The 21,590-nt window shown below is 40.5% G+C and overlaps 1 protein-coding gene across 2 annotated transcripts in view; it reads left to right on the top strand.

The window, feature by feature from the left end:
• Window positions 1-21,590, top strand: part of ERCC6 (ERCC excision repair 6, chromatin remodeling factor) — an 81,536-nt gene that overhangs the window by 20,988 nt on the left and 38,958 nt on the right. For both annotated transcript variants that reach the window (XM_082603926.1, XM_082603925.1), the window contains exons 6-7: window positions 9,937-10,065; window positions 15,405-15,563. In XM_082603926.1, the coding sequence (XP_082460052.1) occupies window positions 9,937-10,065; window positions 15,405-15,563 (288 nt within the window). The remainder of the gene's footprint in view (window positions 1-9,936; window positions 10,066-15,404; window positions 15,564-21,590) is intronic.

Here is a 21,590-nt window from a genome sequence, read left to right as displayed (position 1 = left end):
AGCGCCCTAGGAGATAGGAACCTGAGCCGAGAAAGCTGAAGTCATTTGCCCAGGATAGCAGCAAGTGGAGAAGCCGGTGGTTTGGGTGAGGAGGGAGTGGTCTGTCAGTGTGGACTGGTGTGGTGGGCTCAGAAAGCATGGCCTCAGTGATCACTTTCTCCCGTTGTTTGATGAGGACCAAGCCCACACTTTTGCAGGCCCCGTTCCTTTGCTTGAAACGGCGCTGAAGGCCATGCCTCCTAGAACCACAGTCTCAGCTGCTCTCTCTCCATTTTATTGTCTTCACCGAGCCTCTTCCTCTTCCTTTTGCCTAGAGCCAGTCCCTCTGCAGTGCGATTGTCCCATGTTTATCCTTCAGTTGCATCTTCGTTTGTGCTGCACACGGATTCAGGTCACACTTAGGCAAAGGCCAAATTATTGTTGATACAGTGTAGAGCTTGATTTGCTTGTACCTTTAAAAAAACAAAACAAAACGCAGATCATTTGATCTCTAAAAATCTGAATTTGGTAAAAATTTAATCTAGGTTTGATCCAGAAACTAAGTATAATTATTTGAAGATTGTTCTTGTCATCAGTTTCTGGGAGTTGATTTCTTTCTCAAGAAATAAATTTGTGTTCTTTTCTTCTTCTAGGACTCTCTCTCTATTTTTTTTTTTTTTTTTGCGGTACGCGGGCCTCTCACTGCTGTGGCCTCTCCCGTTGCAGAGCACAGGCTCTGGACGTGCAGGCTCAGCGGCCATGGCTCACGGGCCCAGCCGCTCCGCGGCACGTGGGATCTTCCCGGACCGGGGCACGAACCCGTGTCCCCTGCATCGGCAGGTGGACTCTCAATGACTGCGCCACCAGGGAAGCCCTAGGACTCTATATTTTAAAGAGAGAAGAAAAAGTTAACTCCCTTAAGGACTTTTCTTAGAGAGCATCCTGGCTTCTTTTAAATGACGAAGCTAAGACACAAATGAAGACTAATTCTGCTCCGTGCTCTGCACACACCTCTCATCCTCAGCTCCAGTGCATAATTGTCTGCATCAGTCTTAATTTACTCTGTGAGATCTGGACTCCTAACTGAGAGTATTTCATCTGCTCAGATGTGCCAATTAAGTCCACCAGATAGACCATAAAAAGGCAGATAAGAAAAGTAAAACACTGAGTATCTCAATTTAGCAAATTAGACTAATCTGTAAGGAATTCTTAGCTGTCTGAAATAGAAAACCTATTGCACTACAGAAATGCAAACTATATTAAATACCCAGCTAGGTGCCTTGAGTATATTTTTAAAAAATCAAATTGTACTCACTGTGCTTCTGTTGTAGAATTTTTTCATGGATATTGCAATAAGTGGAGAATGATCCTGAGATTGAAATCTCACTCTATATTAGAAATGATTTAACTGTATGATGTGTGACTTTGCCTTCACAATCACTACAGATCTTGGTGGCTCTTACAATGTAAAAATGAAAACAGAACAATAAGGTCAGTTGTAAATTTCAAGCAGCAAAATAAGTGAGTTCCTTGAAATTTTGGAGAGGGCATGTTCATTTTATTAATATATAATCTCGGGCTACTAATATTTGATAATTCCCATTATAGGTATATTTTGCCTTTCTTGTAGGTTGGTGTAGGCATTTGAGTATAGGTGATACCTCCTTTTATTGCCTTTCGTTTTATCGTGCTTACAGATAACTGCGCTTTCTACAAATGGAAGGTGTGTGACACACTGCCTTAAGCAAGTCTATCATTGCCATTTTTCCAGTAGCATTTGCTCACTTCATATCTGTTTCACATTTGTAATTCTCACAGTATTTCAAACTTTTTCATTATTATATTTGTTATGGTGATCTGTGATCAGTGATCTTTGACGTTACTGCTATGACTCACTGAAGGCTCAGATGATGGTTAGCGTTTTCTTGGCTAACCATTTTTTAATTAAGGTATGTACCTTGTTCTTTTAGACATAATGCTGTCGCACACTTAATAGACTACAGTATAGTGTAAATATAACTTTTATATGTGCTGAGAAACCACAAAATTCATGTGACTAGCTTTATTGCAGTATTTGCTTTGTTGGGGTGGTCTGGAACCGAACCTGTGATATCTCCAAGGTATGCCTGTATGTCGGTTTGCCTGGTATTAAGTTTATCTTACGTGTTTGTTCAGCCCAGATTACCTGTATTCAAAAGAATTACTAAGCTGATTTTACTGTTACTTGGAAAAGTTGGCAGGTGTCCAGTGAAAAGTGAGTTTTGACCCACTCTGCACAGTAGCGAGGTGGGGAAGGAATCATGTTATCGTACAAAAACGAAGGCTGTCTTTCCTCTCCTCAAACTTTTTTTTTTTTTTTTTTTTTTTTGCGGTACGCGGGCCTCTCGCTGTTGTGGCCTCTCCCGTTGCGGAGCACAGGCTCCGGACGCGCAGGCTCAGCGGCCATGGCTCACGGGCCCAGCCGCTCCGCGGCATGTGGGATATTCCTGGACCGGGGCACGAACCCGTGTCCCCTGCATTGGCAGGTGGACTCTCAACCACTGCGCCACCAGGGAAGCCCATCTCCTCAAACTTTTAGCACTGATGTTTTTTGAGACAAATCTGAATTGAAGTTTTATAACTTGATTTGCTCTTGTGCAGTTGTTTTCATTTTTTTTTTGTATAGCATTTCATTTTCATTGTATAGCATTTAAAGAGGTGATTATTGACCTTTTGGCTGGTGCTATGAGAAAAGGGGTGAATTTCGGAAGTTTGAAAATACTTTTTGAGAGGCAAGATTATGCAACAGTTAGGAGCACAGACTCTGGGTTAGAATCTTCACATTGGTCATCTTGAGCAGGCTGCTTTACCTGTCCCTGCCTACCTTTCTTTAATTGTGAAAAAGGGATTAAGAATAGTATGTCTCATAGGGTTGTAAGGATTAAATTAGTTAATACATGTAAATACTTAAAACAGTGCCCAGCACACAGTGAGCATCGGTAGCTATTAGTTGTTATTATTACTTAGAGTTTGTTTTCTGCCTCTAAATTTAAAAAATGTATACATAATATGTATGTATATATAATTTCAAAACACAGCTTGTCCAGAGCTAGGCAGTGTTGCTTAAGGAGGTAATATATGGCATAGGGGGTAGAAATCACAGGCCATGGCGTCAGAATGCCACAGTCTCCCCTAATAACTATGAGGTCTTGTATATCTCCCCATTTGTATATGGGGATCTTAGCAGTACCTTCTTCAAGGGTGATATGAGGATTACAAAAAGCAGTAGATCTAAGATATTTGGCAAATGTCAGACACTCAACAAATATTAGCTGCTCTTGTTATTTGCATGCCACTAGGTAAAACATTTACTACAAAGATTCCATCAAGCCAGTAAAAGGGTCTGTGAGAATCATGAGGAAGAGCTTATGTAAATATTGATACGTATGAAGACGTGACGTTCTTCCAAGGTAAAAAGCACTTTAACAATTGTATGTAATATGCATAGGCAACTCATTAGCTGTTATAAACTTAGTTTTGTTTGATGTTAGGCTTTTCTTACCTCTGATATATTTTTTATTAGTATGATTAAGGTCCACTTAGTGATAAAATATCTATATGACTATAAGTACATTATCAGTAATTGTTTGGGGAGAAATAAAAAATTATTTCTCCTTTGAACATACTAGGGGTCACTAGACATCTGCCCAGGGGGCATTCTTCCAACCTCACAGCCTGCTTATTGGTTCTGAGTGTGGATAGGTCAAGATTACACTTTGGTTCCTCACAATTTTCTCTGTTCTGAGGTCAGTGTTCCAGATGCTTCTCTTGTGCCTTATAAGGCTTAGTTTTCACATTCCTTGCTGTACTAGGTGTGTAGGACATTGTGCCTAGAGTGACCATGATAATCTTGATCTTGGCTGATAGTACAGGTGCAGTAGCATGATGACCTTCTAGACTTGGGGGCTGCACTTAACTCCTGCCTGCCCAAGATTGTGATTCCAAGTGTTTTGACATTTGTTACTATTTATTCACTTTTAACCTACAATTAACTAAAATTTCTCAATTTTATTTTTTTGTGTAATCTCCTGCCAATAATTATAAGATAGTATCTGACATGTATGTAGTATTAAAAAATAGTTTCCAAAGGGTATAGTATACATATTATCTCATTTAGTCCTATAAGGACCTATTATTTGGCTCACTGTGTGGTCGAGGAGACAAATACAGTGGTGATAAATGATGTTTCTAAAGTTTGGACCTCCCCTTACTAGTTATGGACCTGCATCTGGTTTTGCCTTCTCAGTGGGTATCTTAAATCTGTGTTTTTTGCTGGGTTCTGCTCTCATGGCTGCCCCTGGAGTCTGAGGGACTATAGGAGTTAGAAGACCTCCCAGTGAATAACACACTCACCTCGTTTTATTTGGTTGCAGCTGTGACTATTATATGTATGGATTAAAGAAAAAGATGAAAGTGGGAACACTAGAAACATTATTTCCTTTCTAGTAATGTAAATATAGGGCTAGTTAAACTTCTTTTTTCCTCTGCTAGAAGATCAAGTCTTTCGTAAAAAGTTGAACCTTTTGCTCAGCCTTTCCCACCTGGTCCTAGGGAGGCTTGGACCCAAACTCAGGACTCCTGATTTCTTCCAATCAGCTGGTATGCAAAAACCAGTCTTGTTGCAAAGTGAATCCCCTGGGAAACCCCCCAAAACAGACATCAGGGCTTGAAAATAACTTACAGAGTTTTTGTCATTCAACGTAGTGAGCTTACCCTCCTCTCCTTTTTTTCCTCCTTACAAAATTCTAAATTAAACACCTGGCTTTGCAGTCACCCTTTGCCAGGCCTCATTCTTTGCAGTGGGCCCAGCCACGTTTAGGCAGTGGCTACAGCTCGGAGTAGTACGTTAAAGTCACGTACGTAGAAGGGGTAGGAAATGCAGCAGGAGGCAGGCCCTAGAGGAGGTAGAACGGGACGTTTCTTGAACCCGTTTCTGAGGGACCCACTTTGACCGTTTTCAAGCCATGCTTCTCTACCCCTGGTGTCTTCCTCATCCCTAGCCCAATTCAGAACCTCGTTCATTCACTCCCTCAGCATTTATTGAGCGTCTTGTGAGGTGGGCATTATACTAGTCTCTAAAGATACGAAAATGACTGCGACAGTCTCTGACCTCAAGTGGCTCCCAGTCTGATGGGGGAGACAGATACGGATTTCAAAAGATGCTAACGCTCTGGTAGATGCTAGCATTCTTGTGGAGACGTCAGGTGTGCCCAGGTGCCGTGGTGTTGGGAAGGCACCTACCTGGTGGATGGGACGCCTAACTGGCCTGTCAGGGATGGCTTCTTCCAGAGGTGCTATTCAGGCGGAGCTCTGAAGGGTCCACAGGTGTGTGGGGGAGGGAGGTTGGGGACAATACAGGGCATGCACATGCACAGAGAGGAGGCTCTGTGGATTTCAGCACAGTGGCAGCTAGCTGTGTTTTTCTGCCCCGGCATCTTGAACATCCTTGAAATGCTGGAAATTCTCCTTCGAAAATAAATTAACTTCTTAGGTGTATTCTAAGGGTTCCATCGACAAGGCGTGCCAGTAGGTTACAATTGAAGGACGTATGTTTCTGGTGCAGTTCAGCTGACTGTGCAGCATTGCTAGCAGTTTGGCCCTGGGTCCGAGTTGCTTCTGACAGATCATTATTGCAGTATCAGCCCCAGGTCCCACAGCCTGGGCTGACTCCTCATTCCTGCGTGAGTGTGGCGAAGCCAGGGAGCGTTTGCCCTGCCTGCATCTGATTGGAATTGTAAGTTTATGTTTATTACTGGGTTCTCCTCTGAGTAGCTGCCAGCGGAGTCGGCAGCGGGCTGACTACGGCAGTCGTGTGGGGAGTTGGAAACCCTGCCAGAGAACACCAGGCCCGCTTGGTTTTATGTGGCTGCAGCTGTGACTCTTACATGTGTGGCTCTTTTAAAACGAGAGGAAAGAAAACATGAAAAAGTTATTTCTTTTCCAAAAATGTAAATATTGGACTATTTACCCCCCCACACACTTTTAAAATCTGTTATCTAGCTTATTTGTTGAAACAGCAGAATTTAGACATTTTGAGGCCATTTCAGATTTTTAAGATTTCAGATCACTGGGGTCCAGATCTTAATTTTGACCTGCCCCCAACCAGTTTTAGGTCATTCTGTAGCTATCTTTTTGTTACTGTTGTATTAAACATGGCCATACTTCATGACAATTTACTGTTTACAAATCTGTTATAGAACTTTTTTTTTTTTTTTTTTTGCGGTACGCAGGCCTCTCACTGTTGTGGCCTCTCCCGTTGTGGAGCACAGGCTCCAGACGTGCAGGCCCAGTGGCCATGGCTCACGGGCCCAGCCGATCGGCGGCATGTGGGATCTTCCCAGACCAGGGCACGAACCCGTGTCCCCTGCATCAGCAGGTGGACTCTCAACCACTGTGCCACCAGGGAAGCCTGTTATAGAACTTTTAAATTGAGATATTCCAGCAGATACGTTCTGATGACTAGGTGTCTTTACTCATGGTGATCATGCTATTCACAGTCATTTACTGAGCATCCATTTGACAGACTATCATAGTTTTTGTGCAAATATACATGTTCAGGAGTTCTGTCAAGCACTTGTGGTACGTTGCGTTATCACATGCAGATTGTATTGGACTATACATTGCCTCTGTTTCTTCCTCTGTAAGTGAACATTATAGTTCACTCAGGGTTATGTGAGGATTTCATTAAGTAGATATGATTATATATAATAGCATATTAATTCATTAAGCACCTGTTATATTCTAGGCTCGTGCTAAGTGCTTTATATGTGGCACCTCATTTAATTCTCCCCTAAATCCAGTGAAGTAGATGCTGCTGTTCCCCCATCTCAGAGTCGAGGAAACTTAGATGCTAAAGAGGTTAAGTTGCTTGCTGAGGGCTAAAGTGCTAATACATGGCAGTATAATTTGATTCTAGACTGTCTGAGTCTGAGGGTTTGGGCCTGTGCTCATTGCATATGTCAGACCCGCTTTATTCATCCCCCTTTACACCTGCTGGCTGGACAGGTTGCTTGGCCTGCCGGGCTGTAGGACCAGCGAGTTAAGCACACTAAAGAGGGCAATTTTAGACCCTGGTAGCATCTGGGATGGGAAAGGCATCTGTTTCTCTCAGAGTTCAGGTGAATCTGGCCCTCCTCCCTAGTGTGCCACGTGGTACTTCTTGTCGACCAGCACTTGGTGCTGCCCTGCTTCAGCGTGCGCGGGTTAGACAGTCAGGTCTCTCGGCTGTAAACCACATGAGGAATTACTGCTTTATATACCAGGAGAATCTCTTAGCCTGAGCCACACATGCATGTGGTTTTATAACCCTGGTACTCTCTGTCTTTAATATGTGTATATGATTCTACTGGGGCGATTTGTCTTTACAATGATACAAATACTTGTAGGCAATAATGATTTTTCCCCACCACCTTTAGTCATCTGTTAGCCAAACGGAATAAACATTTGTCTCTTTTCATCTTTCTTTACAAAGCGGAAGGCACTGGAATGCAGTCATTTCTGTAGTGGCTTATGTGGTTTCCTAGGTGCTGTGTGTTCTGTGGCGACATGATGCCTGTATGTTTTAGAAGGGAGGGAGGAGGAGGAAGCTGAAAATCTGTTGAAACAGAGTGATGCGGTGGGAAATTTAACAGCCACAAAGACTAACTGGCTAAGTCTAAGGCAATAGCTATCATTTATCAATGAAGGGTAATGTGTGGTACTCTTGTATGTAAGATATTTCACGACCTCGTTGTGTCAAACTTGTTAAGCCAGGATCTTCTGTTTTTCTTTTTCTTCCTGTAAAATTATTTTTGAGTAGTTGTGCAATGAAGTATTCTTAAGTGGCTGTGATAGGTTTTGTGATTTTTCCACAAAATTTGTATTAGCCACAAATATGCTAAAAACAACTATGTTTTAATATGCAGGCGTTTGGTTCTGATAGTAAGAATTTGGGTACTGCGGACTGTCTTCGTTATCTGAAATTGCCTGCTTGCTAAATCTCAGATAGTGAGAAGCAGGAATTCAGATATATACGTTAGGAAAATGTTTATACATCATTTTGGTTTCTAAGTTCCAGTGGTCAGGGTTACCTTTATACCAGGGTTTCTCAACTTTGACACTATTGACGTTTGAGACCAGATGACATTTTGTTGTGGAGGACTGTCTTGGACGTTGTAGGATGTTTAGCTCCTGGCCTCTACCTGCTAGATACTAGTAGTGTTTCTCCCCCCCTCAGCAGTTGTAACAACCAGTCATGTCTGCGGACATTGTCACGTTACCCTGGGGTGGGGGTGAGGGGTTGCCCTCGGAGGATGGCCAGATCGCCCCCTGTTGAGAACCACTGCACTTGCCTAAATTTGTAGATAATAGGGAACTCAGAAGAGTAGCAGAGACTATTATAGCCACTTAGAGATACTTCATTTCATCAATTGCATGGTGATTTTAAGGAAGAAAAATACAAATAAAAGGGAGAAAGAGATCACCTTTAGAAGTTAGGCACAAAAAGGCCATTAAATTTTTCCCATAAAAAGACTCACATATTAGACCTTATGGTTAGGTGACAGCTGTTTCCTTAGACTTGGCCATATACTGTCTCCTTCATTGGCTGTTCTCTGGAAATCACCAGCACCTTACTGATCCTCAGCTAGCCCTTCCTTTCCTTACTCTGAAGAGCTGAAATTTTCAACAAGACCAGAATTTATCAGAGGACGTGCTTTAAAGGTCCTCCAGCATCTAGTGCACGGGGCTGTGTTTGGCTTCTGTGCTGATTTGGTACTTGGTGCTGGAAAACATACCATTCCTCCAACTGGGCAGCGTGTGCAGTATTATCCTTCCATGTTCTCCTTTACCTTCCCTCACACTTTCTCTATTACTCCTGCATAGTCAGTGGCAGAGAAATGCCTTCTTATTGTGTTGCTGTTCTCATTCCCTTCCTGTGAGCTTTTTACTTGGAAGGCATTTATCTGTGTTATTGTTTCATTTCATTTCGACCATTTTGTGAAATTCAAAGTGTCAGTTGCATGCATACTGAAAAAAGCCATCCTTTTATTATGGAAGTGACTAGAATATGAGGCTGTTGACTTTTTTTTTTCCACTTGTGACCCCAGTGTCCATTATAGTTATATAGGTGCAAAATTAGTCTGGCTAAATGGCTGCACCTTCCCAACAGCCTTGCTGTATTGCTAATACTTTCAGATCTTTAGATGTTTCTTTTGTTATGCATACATGGCGTCACCCTTCTGATATATAAATGTTCATCTTATTTCGTATCTGAAGAGCATCATATAACTAAATTTATAACTTAGGTTTTATTTAGTGGACACATTTTTTTCTCAGTGGTATAATTATCAGTACTTTATATTGTTGATGCCTCCCCTTAATTAAGTAATCAATATGTGAATCTGATATATAGTAATTTTGACCAAAAATTTGCTTTATGTTCAAGATGTTGTGCTGTTTTATGCTATGACCATCCTATCTTTAGCACAGAAATAGTAATTATAAAGAAAATTTATTTTTTCTTACGTTGTCATTTTGGAGCTATGACATTTAGTATCTATAAATTTAGTTATATTGAAATTTTCACTGACTCTTTTCTAGAATTAAGTTCATATATCTTAGGAACTAGCAGAGAAATTTTCCCTTTAGGGTATGCCAGGAGAGGAGCAAGTAGTTTTGATAATGAAATGAGACCTTACAGGAATATTTCTAGAGCAGCTATAATAATTCAAATGAGAATTGAATTGAGGAGGAAGGAAAAGAGAATCAGTTGGTTTTTTTTTTTTCCTTTGAATATCAGTGTTTTGGGTAATGATGGCAGCAGAAAGCTAAAAGATTGTTCTATTTGGTCTGTTTTTTCCTGTATATTACTTAGAACTATCTATTTTAACCTGGTTTGGAACCAAAATAATGGAAATATGATTTTTGTTTTCATGGTAGGAGATGGAATAAACTGAGACTGCAGGACAAAGAGAAGAGTTTGAGGCTTGAAGATGATTCTGAGGAAAGTGATGCCGAATTTGACGAAGGTTTTAAAGTGCCGGGTTTTCTGTTCAAAAAGCTTTTTAAGTATGTGCCATGTGTTCCTTCCTTTACATCTGTCATCAAGCCATTGTGTACAAATTAATATTTTAGGAACTACATAGTACTTACCTGTGGGCCCTTAAGGTACTTGCAGCAATTTATTGCAAACACAGATACTGTCAAATGAAATTTTAGCCACATGCTGTTCATTAAAATTAGATGGTAATAAATTGACTAAAGTGCACACTGGGTATGTTTATAAACGGATGAATCTATGTGGACCTGTCTCGGCAGACTAAAAGCTACACATTTAAAAGCTATCTACATCGAGTTCTTTTTTTGTTGCTGTTCTTAGCAATTTTAAGGGGCCAAACCTCTAACTTCTAAATCAGATTAATTAAGAAGAGTTGCTTATTAAAATCAATATTGGGGAGGTTTTTACTTCTGTATTGAAATAAAAAACTGTGTAGAGATTATTTTTCTGAGTGTCCTATACTGTACCTAAGGGTATAATACTTTTGAGCTGACCAAATGTGTATCTAAATATTTCCTGTAGATGTTATTCTGATATCAAAAGAGAAGATATAGGCAAACACCTTCAGGGTTGAGTTGCTATTTGAAACTGACTATGTTTCATATGTGAAGTGGCCCAGGGTTGCATATAACCGGATGCCCTGTGATAGATGCGTGCCTGTAGCCTACAAGGTCCAGGCGAGTCTCCGTGATGAATGTAAATACTGAGCCACGTTTTCAATCTCAGTCCTCCTGGGATTTACTAAACAAGGTGCTTTAGGAAGGCTTCCTCGATGCATATAGGAAGTTAAAGCATTAAATAGCTTCTTTCTGTCTCTTGTATCATCACTTGGTAGTTGGGTGCAGGATGTAAACTTCTTTCTTTGAGACGGTTATGTTTAATCTTCATAGATTCAGGTGTCAGCCATGCCCTAAACTTGTGCAAGATACTACTTAAAAAGAGCATGCTTTTTATATTTCCTCTTGAAGAGCTTTTATTATAGTTTTAATTTTTCTCCTGGGTTGGAGGGGACAAAGGGAGTGGTTATTTTATCCCACTAAACATAATAGGAAAGCTGAATCCTAAATATGTGAACAATCTTGGTTGGGTTGCCGTACTGGACAGAAGAACTGTAAAGAAGTTCAAACCTGAATCTCTAGTAATTTTTGTAGATGTTTTATAGCCTGGGGAGGTGGCTACTGTGTTTATTGCTTCTCCCAAATGAAAATTTAACTATGGAAAGGTACATAAAGATAATATTTATTGGCGACTCTTTTCATCTTCTCTAAAGTGATTGCTTATTAAGAAACACGCCAAATAATATCAGTGTTAAACTAGCAAAAGGAATACCCAGATTATAGATTAAATTGGTTTAACAAAGACGGGATACTTCTACATGAGTATTAAGTGATTTGGCAAATATCCTCAAGAATCAAGTTGAATGTGCATTTTTGTATAAATGTGGTATTTTCTAGCAAAGGAATTTCACAGTTAATAGAACCAAACTTGGCTTACTAGGAGTATATAGGATTTAGTGTATTGACTATTAACCCTATTGTAGTTAACGTAAATGCATGTTTTTTTAAAAAAAATTTTGTCTTAATTGCACATTCCTGGGAAGTATTTTGTTGTTTTCATTTTTCATCTCTCAAAAATAGGATTTTAAACACTTCATAAATGTTATGAAACTTCTGTTTCTTTTATTCTGCTACATGAAAAAAAAGTAATAGGATTGGTAGAGTCTCCATTTTTCTTTTATGATTAAGTTTTAGCCAGGCCAATTTAATTTTAAGCTGTAGATCTGTTTTTACTGTACTTACCGCACTCTGTGGAATTAAATTAACGGTATATTTGTACGCAAGGGAGTCAGCAGGTACAGTTATCTATTTAAGTGCTGTTTTCTGCAAGATCATGGTTAACTTTTAAAATTCTGTTTTGAAAGTTTGCCCGGAAAATGTATTTGACTGTGTGATTTAGCAATCAGATGACAAAATTCAATCTTTCAACTTTACTTTTAGCCACACTGGTAAATGCGATCTTGGGTTAATGTGACAATGCCAAGATATACCAATTATCTGTGGTTATTTTTTGATGCTTCAGTCTCATGGGGGAAGCAGAGTACAGTAATTTCTTTACTCTTACACAGTAGTTTGTAAAAGTCTTTTAACTTTTTCTAAAGAGTAATTTTTATGTCTTCAAAGGTTCTGAAAACTGAATTTCGTAGGCTGCTTTCATTTAAAGTATGTAATTGTTTTACAGTGTTTATTATTAGGAAATTAAAGCAACAAAACCTGAGTCAGTTAGTGACACTGCTGGAACCAGAACCCAGACCCCCTAACTCCTCATCCAGTGATACATGCCTACCAATCAGTGTGCTCATGCAGCCTGAGGGCCTTCATGGAAAGAGAGAGCCACTCTTCACCATCTTTATACAACGTCCCTAGCTGTGGTTGGGGATTTCCATGTAGTGATGTGACTTACAGGGCTGCCTGGTAGATATTTTTCCTGAAGTCATTTCTTTAGTGTTGTTCATTGTCTTATACGCACAATCATACACTGTTTGAACGCCCTTGGAAATTACATCTGTAGATGAGGAAACATCTAGCACAGTGTCTCTGCCTCTCGTGGGTCACCTAGAATCCAGATGTCCTAACTCCCTCTGGGACACCATGCTGGTCACCAGTTTTTATTCCTTTCATGATTTCTCGATTGTTCCTCTCTTGATTCCTTAAGTTGATTGGCCCCAAACAGAGAGAGGGGTTGGACCCGTGTTGGGTGGAGGCAGTGTTGTATAGTGGGAAAACACTGGAATGGCCACTGGGAGATTTTGGCCCCTACTCTGCCCAGAGGAGCTGGTCCCATAATTGTTCTGTACCTCAGTAAAAGGAGGCTGATTGACTGGAATTTAGTGATTCTGAACGTACATCAGTTTTTTGGGGAGCTTTTTGGACTACATCTTTTTCCATAGCTGAGATTAGTCCAATGTAAGTAGTTCACGACCAACTTTTATTTTTAGATCAGGATTTTTCATTCTCAGCACAACTGACATTTTGGGCTGAATAATTCTTCGTTGTAGGGACTATTCTGTGCATTGTAGGATGTTTAGCAGCATCTCTGGCCTCTACCCACTAGATTACATTTGCACTTTCCCAGTTGTAACAACCAAAAATGTCTCTAGGTATTGTCCAATGTCCCCTAGGGAGCAAAATACCCTCTTTACCCCCCATTTACCCCCATCCCTGGTTGAGAACTGCTGGTCAAGATTATCTCCAAAGTGGAATCGCTTTGGAATCAGAGGTTCTGGATTTCAGTTCTGACTTGCTTATTTTTTTTCTAGCAGTGTGACCTTTAGCAAGTTACTTAACCTCTCTGTGCCTTCATTTCCTAACTATAAAATGGGCTGATCCTCTTTGTGTGGGCTGGTTGTGAGGTTGTATCCAAACCTCACCTGGCCAGGTGCCTCCCCAGCAGTAGGCCCCTTAAATGGTTGGTAGCCTTTATTTTCTGATTATATACCACGTGTTAAATAGAATTTGTCCTTCATCCCAAATTAAATGATCTTTTATCCATAGTAGACTTCACTGTGTTTGGACTTTAAATCCTCTCGTCCAGGGTACATATTGAGTGTGTATATTATAATTAGCAAACTTAAGCAGCAAAATTCTCATTCAAAGTTTTCCTTATATGATAATAATGGGAACAGTTAGAGTCAAACTTTTGGAATTGATTTGCAGAATACTGGGGGAAAGTTAATTATGACATACTTACTAGGAGAAGAGTAAACAAAACTAGTTTAACAGGGACTGAAATCCACAATGAGATTTTAGGTAGACCTATCACATACCAAAGAGTAAAAAACATTTGGGCAGTAAAACAGCAACAAAACCACCTTCTTTTAAGGTGGGCAGCTCACTAGCCTTGGTATTTTCTTTCAAAAAAAAAAATTCTTTAGCTTTCATTGTCTTTTTTTTTTTTTTTGCGGTATGTGGGCCTCTCACTGTTGTGGTCTCTCCCGTTGCGGAGCACAGGCTCCGGATGCGCAGGCTCAGTGGCCATGGCTCACGGGCCCAGCCGCTCCACGGCATGTGGGATCTTCCCGGACCGGGGCACGAACCCGTGTCCCCTGCATCGGCAGGCAGACTCTCAACCACTGCACCACCAGGGAAGCACATCATTGTCTTTTAAGTGTTTTTTGCTTTAGATTTTTTTTACGTGGCATATAATTTTCATACCATTCCATAGTGTTAAATCTTTCACTCTCAAAAATGCTTTTTGCATTATTCCTTTTTTAACTTCATTTTTAGATTATTGAATTAGACATACCATTTATGGAGAAGGGCAAATACCAACTCTTTTTTTTGTTTTTAGAGGGGAATATATTATTGCTCTTTGACCTGTACTCCTTATTTAAGATTTTAATAGCTCCGACCTTTTTGTATCTATGATAAAGTCCCTGAATCAAGTTCTACTTTAAAATATTAAAAGACCTTTTGTATTGTTGAGTCTTTAAACTGTTTTTTTTCTTTTTTTGCATCTGCTAGTAATATGACAGAATCATATGTTATGTACTAATTTTGTGAGCAGCCCTGTTATTCAGACTTGTTTATGGCCTTAAAATTTAATTTAATTTTTCCTATAAAAACATAATATGATTACCAAGTGACTTTTTTTTTTTTTTTTTTTTTTTTTGCGGTATGCGGGCCTTTCACTGTTGTGGCCTCTCCCGTTGCGGAGCACAGGCTCCGGATGCGCAGGCTCAGCGGCCATGGCTCACGGGCCCAGTCGCTCCGCAGCATATAGGATCCTCCCGGACCGGGGCACGAACCCGTATCCCCTGCATCGGCAGGTGGACTCTCAACCACTGCGCCACCAGGGAGGCCCACCAAGTGACTTTTTAACAGTGTATACTATAAATTGTAGTGTTCTCTCTCCTGCTTTTTGAAGCTGTTCAGATGGAAAAAGTAAATGTTAATGCATCTTTTCATAGAAAAATTATTGGAACTATGTATAACTAAAAATATTTGCAGTATTTTCCAGAAGGATATTGAGTAAAAGATAATAAGTTTATGCTTGTTTACCAAGCTATTTCTAATGTTGAAAAAGAAATGAAATAGTCCCTAATTACCCTATCTATCAGTTTAATTAGAAATGTGTTAATGTTCTGTAAAGAAAAATTTGTGATTTTTATGCCTAGGTAATCAAAAATGTATGACCTTATAAACATAATACTCATGTAAAACACATATCCGGCATGTTTCTCTGACTGGTACTAGAACCTCACTAAATGATTAATTCATGAGTACTTTCTGTTATGATCTGTATTATCCACCATTTGCCATTTTCTTTTTCTTGTTGGTGTTTGTTGTTGTAGGTACCAGCAGACAGGTGTTAGGTGGCTGTGGGAATTGCACTGCCAGCAGGCAGGAGGAATTCTGGGAGATGAAATGGGATTGGGCAAGACCATCCAGATAATTGCCTTCTTGGCAGGTCTGAGCTACAGCAAGATCAGGACTCGTGGTTCAAATTACAGGCAAGTGCTCCTCTGCAGACTGTCAGTCTGTGGAGCTCAATTAATATTTCATCAGATGTATTGCTGTGGAGGAGGGTCTTGTGAATTATTGATGACATTTCAATTACAATATTCCTTTAATTCTTTTAGTGGGGGACATCAAAGGAAAATTTTTACGAGACAGTGGAGCTGTAGGGCAGGAGAAATTAAACATGTAACACTTTTAATGAATTCCAGGCATTGATGCTTCATTTTGCAGATGAGCCCCACTAGATATTTTGGGTCAATACAGTGTCTAAGGTTAGCTTCTACAAATGGATTGTTTACAAACTCAGTTATGTTAATATCAGTAGTTTACACAATATGGAATTTTAAATTAGACATAATACCTTTAGTTCCACTTATTAAATTTTACATTAAAATATTTGTTCTGGCAGGAGACCGGGTGAGCATTACAGTAAGTACAAAGTCTATTCATGGGGAAAGTTGAAGCTTTGGAGAATTTCCTTTGTAGTCAACTACACGTGATAGCTTTTATAGATAGTGCTTTTTTTTCTAATGAAGCTACGTATTTATCTGCTCACTATGCTTTCTACTTCCTCTCCTAGTCTTTAATAATTTTATATAAATTCTAAAGCCAAAGCCTAAGTGACTGTAAAATGATACAAAAATATTTTTAGGTTGTAATCTTTATTCTCTTTAGGAATTTAAATAAACTATTAAAACTTTAATATTCTGAAAGAGTAAGCATTTAAACTATGTTTGTTCTATGTGGTAGGACTGAAATAGTTTATCTTGAAATCCAGTGAGCTTTTCCGTATTTAAGCTGTAAATTGACTTTTTATGTCAATTAGTATTGGTAAAAATAATGCTAGGTAAATTATGTGGGATCTTTAATCTTGAGCCCAGGTGATCCAAGATCTCCTTGGATTCCAACAGGCTGACCTAATGAGTACCAGCAAGTTACTTACCAGGTGCTTGTGTCCTGGAAACCTCAGGCACTCACAAGATGTGATTTGGTGATCCCTTTAAAAGAGTGTCAGTGTGCCTGAAGGCAGCAACAGCAGAGAGTTACTGCCCCACACGCTGGTTCATTGTCAGAGAAATGTTTACGAGAGAGCCAGATACGAACCATAAACTATTGAGGAAAGAACTTTTAAAAAATCTTCAAAGTCTATTGCTTTGCTTTTATTCCTTACTCTTTTCATTAATTTAGCAGATCAACACTTACCAGGAGCAGTACTGAAGTTTTAGAATATTTTAGAAATACTTATATAGCTGTAGGAAGGGAAAAATGTATTTGGAGATTTTTAAATACTAAATGTTCCATTGTTATTACAGGGAAGTTGTGTTGAAGCAGAGTTTTTTCTTCAGATATTGGAATTCTATTTCATTTCATGTGAAAACATTCCATCCCAGTGGAAAAGTCAGAGTTGAAAATGGGCATTTAGTGTTTTCTTGTCTGTGTATGTCATTAGTTCACCATTTACAAAATGCTTTCTCTGTTCTAAATAGGCTCTTTGGTCGGCTTGGCTCTGCACCTCTTGTTTTTTTGTTTTGTTTTGTTTTGTTTGTGTTTCTGTTAACTAGAATGCCCTAAGCTGCCCTAGTTTCTAAGACTGTCTTTCTTTCCTTAAATGATTTCTGGGATTTTCTTATCTCCCATCTCTTTTCTTCCCTTCCTATTACCATGAAACTTGTGTGGAGTCTAATATGCTGGGCCTAGGAAACCTAAAGTCATCCCTGCAGTGTAGTTTTGGTCAAAAAATTAAAACGTGCTCTCTCGAGTGATGACAATCCTACGAGGAGTGAAGTGAGGGCTAATAATGAGCAGCAGCTGTAATCAATTAACTATCAATGCGCATCTCCTCTTTTCCATAATGAAATAGTGTGGCATGTTGGATTATAGCCCAGATCGTCTTTATTAAAATAGTATTGGTAGAAGTGGCTTCCCAGAATGCAGTTATATATCAGCCAAACAACTGAGCTCTTTATGAATAGAGGTGTACGGAGGAGCTTGGTCCCTTCCACATGCATGTGCCAGAGCAAATTGTATGACATTTTCCTCACAATTTTGTAATATGTCCTCCTCTGAAACTAGATGAACTTGGAGTCCTCCTCTGTTTATGTCCTAAAGAAAAATAGCCAGATGAACAGTCAAACGAAGTTCTGCATGAGCCAGCATTGCTTCATGGGCTATGTACACTTCCTCTGAACTCTTGCAAGCTGTAGATTTGGGGGCCCTAATTTGAGATGGTCTTAGTGTTGTAATTTTAAGGTCAACGATCCCTGAAACCATGGAAGTCTCTGGGATACCAGGAAGGAATTTCCTGGTAAAAGAAGTTTTAAATTTTTGTTTCTTTAATGTGTTTTATATGTGTGTGTTTAAAAAAGAGGGAAAAGCATATTTACATTTACATGTGGTTAATAAACATCTATACTAGTTGTTGTGTTCCCAGTTCATATTGTATACACTACCGTCTTTTCACTTTGCCATTCATATTATAATGATAGGCCCCCTGAATTTTGTGATGGAGAGGAAATAAATTATTTACCTTTCAAACTTCAGTTAATACTTCGAAGTCTTGGATATCATTTAGGAAATTCCTAGTTACAAATAAATGGCCTGAAAAAGTTAATAAACTTTCAGAGGTAAATATTTTTACTTTGTAATTCCTGGTAAGTTCAAGGCTATGAATGGCAGATTTCTATCCTGCCGGTTGAAATATTTGACCATGGAGCCATTGGCTTGTCGTAAACTCATTAGGTAATCAGTGATAATCAGAGATGAAAAGAATTGTAGCCAGTTTGGTAATTGATGCTAATCACTCTAGTGCATTTAGCCATTCCTTACACTAATCTCACGGGATTGAGGGTTGGGGAAGGGTGGTGCAGTTGAAGTGACTGTTAATGGGTTTGATTGCGCCTTCTGTGGTTCAGGGACAAGCTAGGTCTGCTCCTAGATTCCCACTGTGTGAAAACCTCTGTAATCTTCTAATAGAGTGGCAGAAATTAAAGGGCATAATAATGCCAGTTAGATGTTCAGCCAGAATAAAATGTTGGCCTTAAGTGACATTGTGGCAGTTGGCAGAGAGTGTGTTATAAAAAGAGCAAAAATACTATATAAGCTACAAAAGCATATGTACCTATTTATGTTTATTTGAAAGTGAATTTGTTTTTAAATATTTTAGATAGGTTTTGATTGGTTGTTTCCTAATCCCTGCTAAGTGCGTATTGATGATAACTCTCTTTAATTCCCCTTGGAGGATATAAAGAAGTTGGTGCATTTAATCCTTTTAGAAAGGAATATTGTCAAGGAAGGGGCCAGGGCAGAGTCATGCTCTCCCCAGGGAGTTTGAGGGGGCTCTTGCATGGGCCCTGCCCTTGGGGAGGGGCAGAGCATGGCTTGGGAATTCTTCAGGAAGTCTCAGCACCTGGCTTCTTGCAATCTGAGCCCATGCTGTGGAGCAGAAGGGGCAGAGGCAGTGACTGTAGCTGGAGGTTGGGAGGATTTAGAGTGGGTGGAGGCATTTTGTTACGTCGGAGTATTATAAGGGTGAGCCTCGTTTAGGCTGTGGCTTGTTTATCTACTAGAACTACAAGGTATTTTTCAGTTGTGCAGATTATTTTTAATATTTCAAGTACTGTGTGATTTACTCTAGTTTAAAAAACATTTTAAGTTCAGGAATCATTTATTGAACTTTAACAAGAAAATAAAAATCACCCAGGATCCCCTAACTCAGAAATAATCTCTTTTAACGTTTCGATACAATTTATTCCAACCTTTAAAAAAAGTTTTCATTTAATAAAGCCAGTATTTATGCATTACCTCCTGTGGTCTAGACATTGAGATCATTTGAAGAAGAGTCTGTCCCTCTACCCTGAAGGACCTTAGGAAGGATCTAGCAAACAATTCCAGTAAGGGTGATATGCGTTATGACAGGGTTAATGTGGCGTCCTAACCAGTGGACGCACCAAGGAAGGGTCCTTGACCTACCTGGAGAGAGAGGGACGGGAAGGGAAGAAGCTGCGGGCTGATGGACAGGTGGCTAGGAGAAGAGGGCAAGAAGGGACAAGGTGAAGGCTAAGAGGGCAGAGGAGTATGCACTTTGTAGGAACTGAAGACGGTGCTGGTGGGGGAGTGCTGAACCACCGGGCCAGTGTCGGGGTAGGGCCCCTGAGAGAGGAGAGGCTGAAGAGGTGGGGTGAGGTCAGATCCTCCTGGTCTCATATGCCAGGGTGAGGTGTTGGGACTGTTTCGAGAGCAGGGGACAAACATGAAAAGGCTCTTAAGCAAAGGGATGAGGTGTTCAGATTTTGCTTTCTTGAAATGATCGTCCTAGAAAGTGCAGTAACCCAGGTAAGAGATGATAGTGGCCAGAAGTGGAGTGTTAACAGTGTAGATGGAGAGACAGGGTAACTTTGAGAGGGATTTAGGAGGTAGATGTGACATGAACTCAGTACAGGTTGGATACAGTGGAGAACAGGAGAGGGGCAGAGGCCCGGATTTCCAGTTGGGGTACCTGGAGAATGGGTGACAGTTCTTTCCATTGGATTAGGACACATGGTAGGAGGGCCAGGTGGGGAGGGGGATGACGTGTGGTGCCGTGGGGACCTCTGAGTGGAGAGATCAGCCGGCAGTTGGACATCCAGGCATATGGTACTTTGGAGTTCAGGAAGGAGATTGGGGCTGGAGACCTAGATGTGCATCATCCGTGCAGAGACAGTAATTGAAACTGGGAGTTAATGAGATAGCATGGGGAAAGTGTGTGCAGTGGATCTAGCTTCAGATATTCAGTATCCTCGTGGGGCAGAAAAAGGTAGGGGGCGGAGAATGACAGTTTAAAAGGTGCCAGTGACTCTGCTCCAGGATGAGTGCGAAGGTAGGCCACGTGGGGCTCCAGTGTCCTCTGTCAGTCTTGGCTCCCAGTTGCCTCTGGTGGCATGAGCTGAGTGTGAGTCTAGTGTTGAAGAGATTCCCATAGTTAGTTTGACTTTGCTTAGTTTTCATTTCATTGATACCCATCTCCCAGCAGGACTGAGGATGAAGCAACTCCAGTGGTAGGAACATTGATGTAGCGGGGGTACGGGCTCAGACAAGAAAAGGGACACCTGTTCCGTGGTAACAGGAGGGAAGGAAGGCAGGATGGTACTGATTCAGTCAGGTGCCTACGGTGTACAGTGGATCAGGATATTTTGACTTCAGGTAAAAAAAATTCTGGCCTCAAATTGGGTTAAATGTTCACATACCTACAGAGGGGGTGGGTTGTAGACACAGCATGATCAGAAGCAGCCCAATGATGTCATCAGGGGCCCGGGTTCTCCTGATGCCAATTCTTCTCATGGTCATAAGAACTCCTTGCACTGTATTTCCTTGTTCACATGCAGCAGGAGAGACCAAGAGAGGAAACTCTCCCCGACCTAGAGTGTGAGTCCTTCCTTAACCGTGAGCAAGCCAGTCTTCCCACTCCCCTCAGTGGACAGGTGACTGTCGCCAGGGGAACACTGTGTGCTGACAGACAGGCTATGATTCTGGCTTCTCCCCTCTTCGCCATAGCCAGACAGTGATCAGAGTCCCATCGAGTACATGTCTGGGAAGGAAGAGGGGATACCTGCACAAAATTGTGGTTCTGTTCGGAAGGAGAGAGGGGAGATGTGGATGTTGAGAGAGGGGGCCATGACCAGTTTACTGGCTCCCTATGTGTAAGTGAATTGGGGTGATTCCATAAATAATTTGGTTTTTTAAAAGACTTATGAGCATCTTCCAGCTTTTAAATATTCTTCAAAGACGATTTTAATGGTTATATTATATTCCATCTTATTTAACAAACCCTAATAGTATTTACTGTATTCTGTTCTAAGCACTTTATAGATGTTGATTTAATCTTCATATAAACGGTATGATCACTACTGTTATTATTTTAAGATGAAAAGCTGAGGTTCCGTTAGTGTGTGCAGAGCTGGGATTCAGACCCAGGCAGTGCTCCTAACCACCAGCCTGTGCTGCAGTAAAGATGGTTTATTCAGCCCTTCTCTTATTTACAGACG

The sequence above is a fragment of the Mesoplodon mirus genome, assembly GCF_964341445.2.
Source record: "Mesoplodon mirus genome assembly, chromosome: 2".
NCBI lineage: Eukaryota > Metazoa > Chordata > Mammalia > Artiodactyla > Ziphiidae > Mesoplodon > Mesoplodon mirus.
The sequence above is the reverse complement of the archived record's forward strand: the minus strand, read 5'-3'. Positions and strand labels throughout refer to the sequence as shown.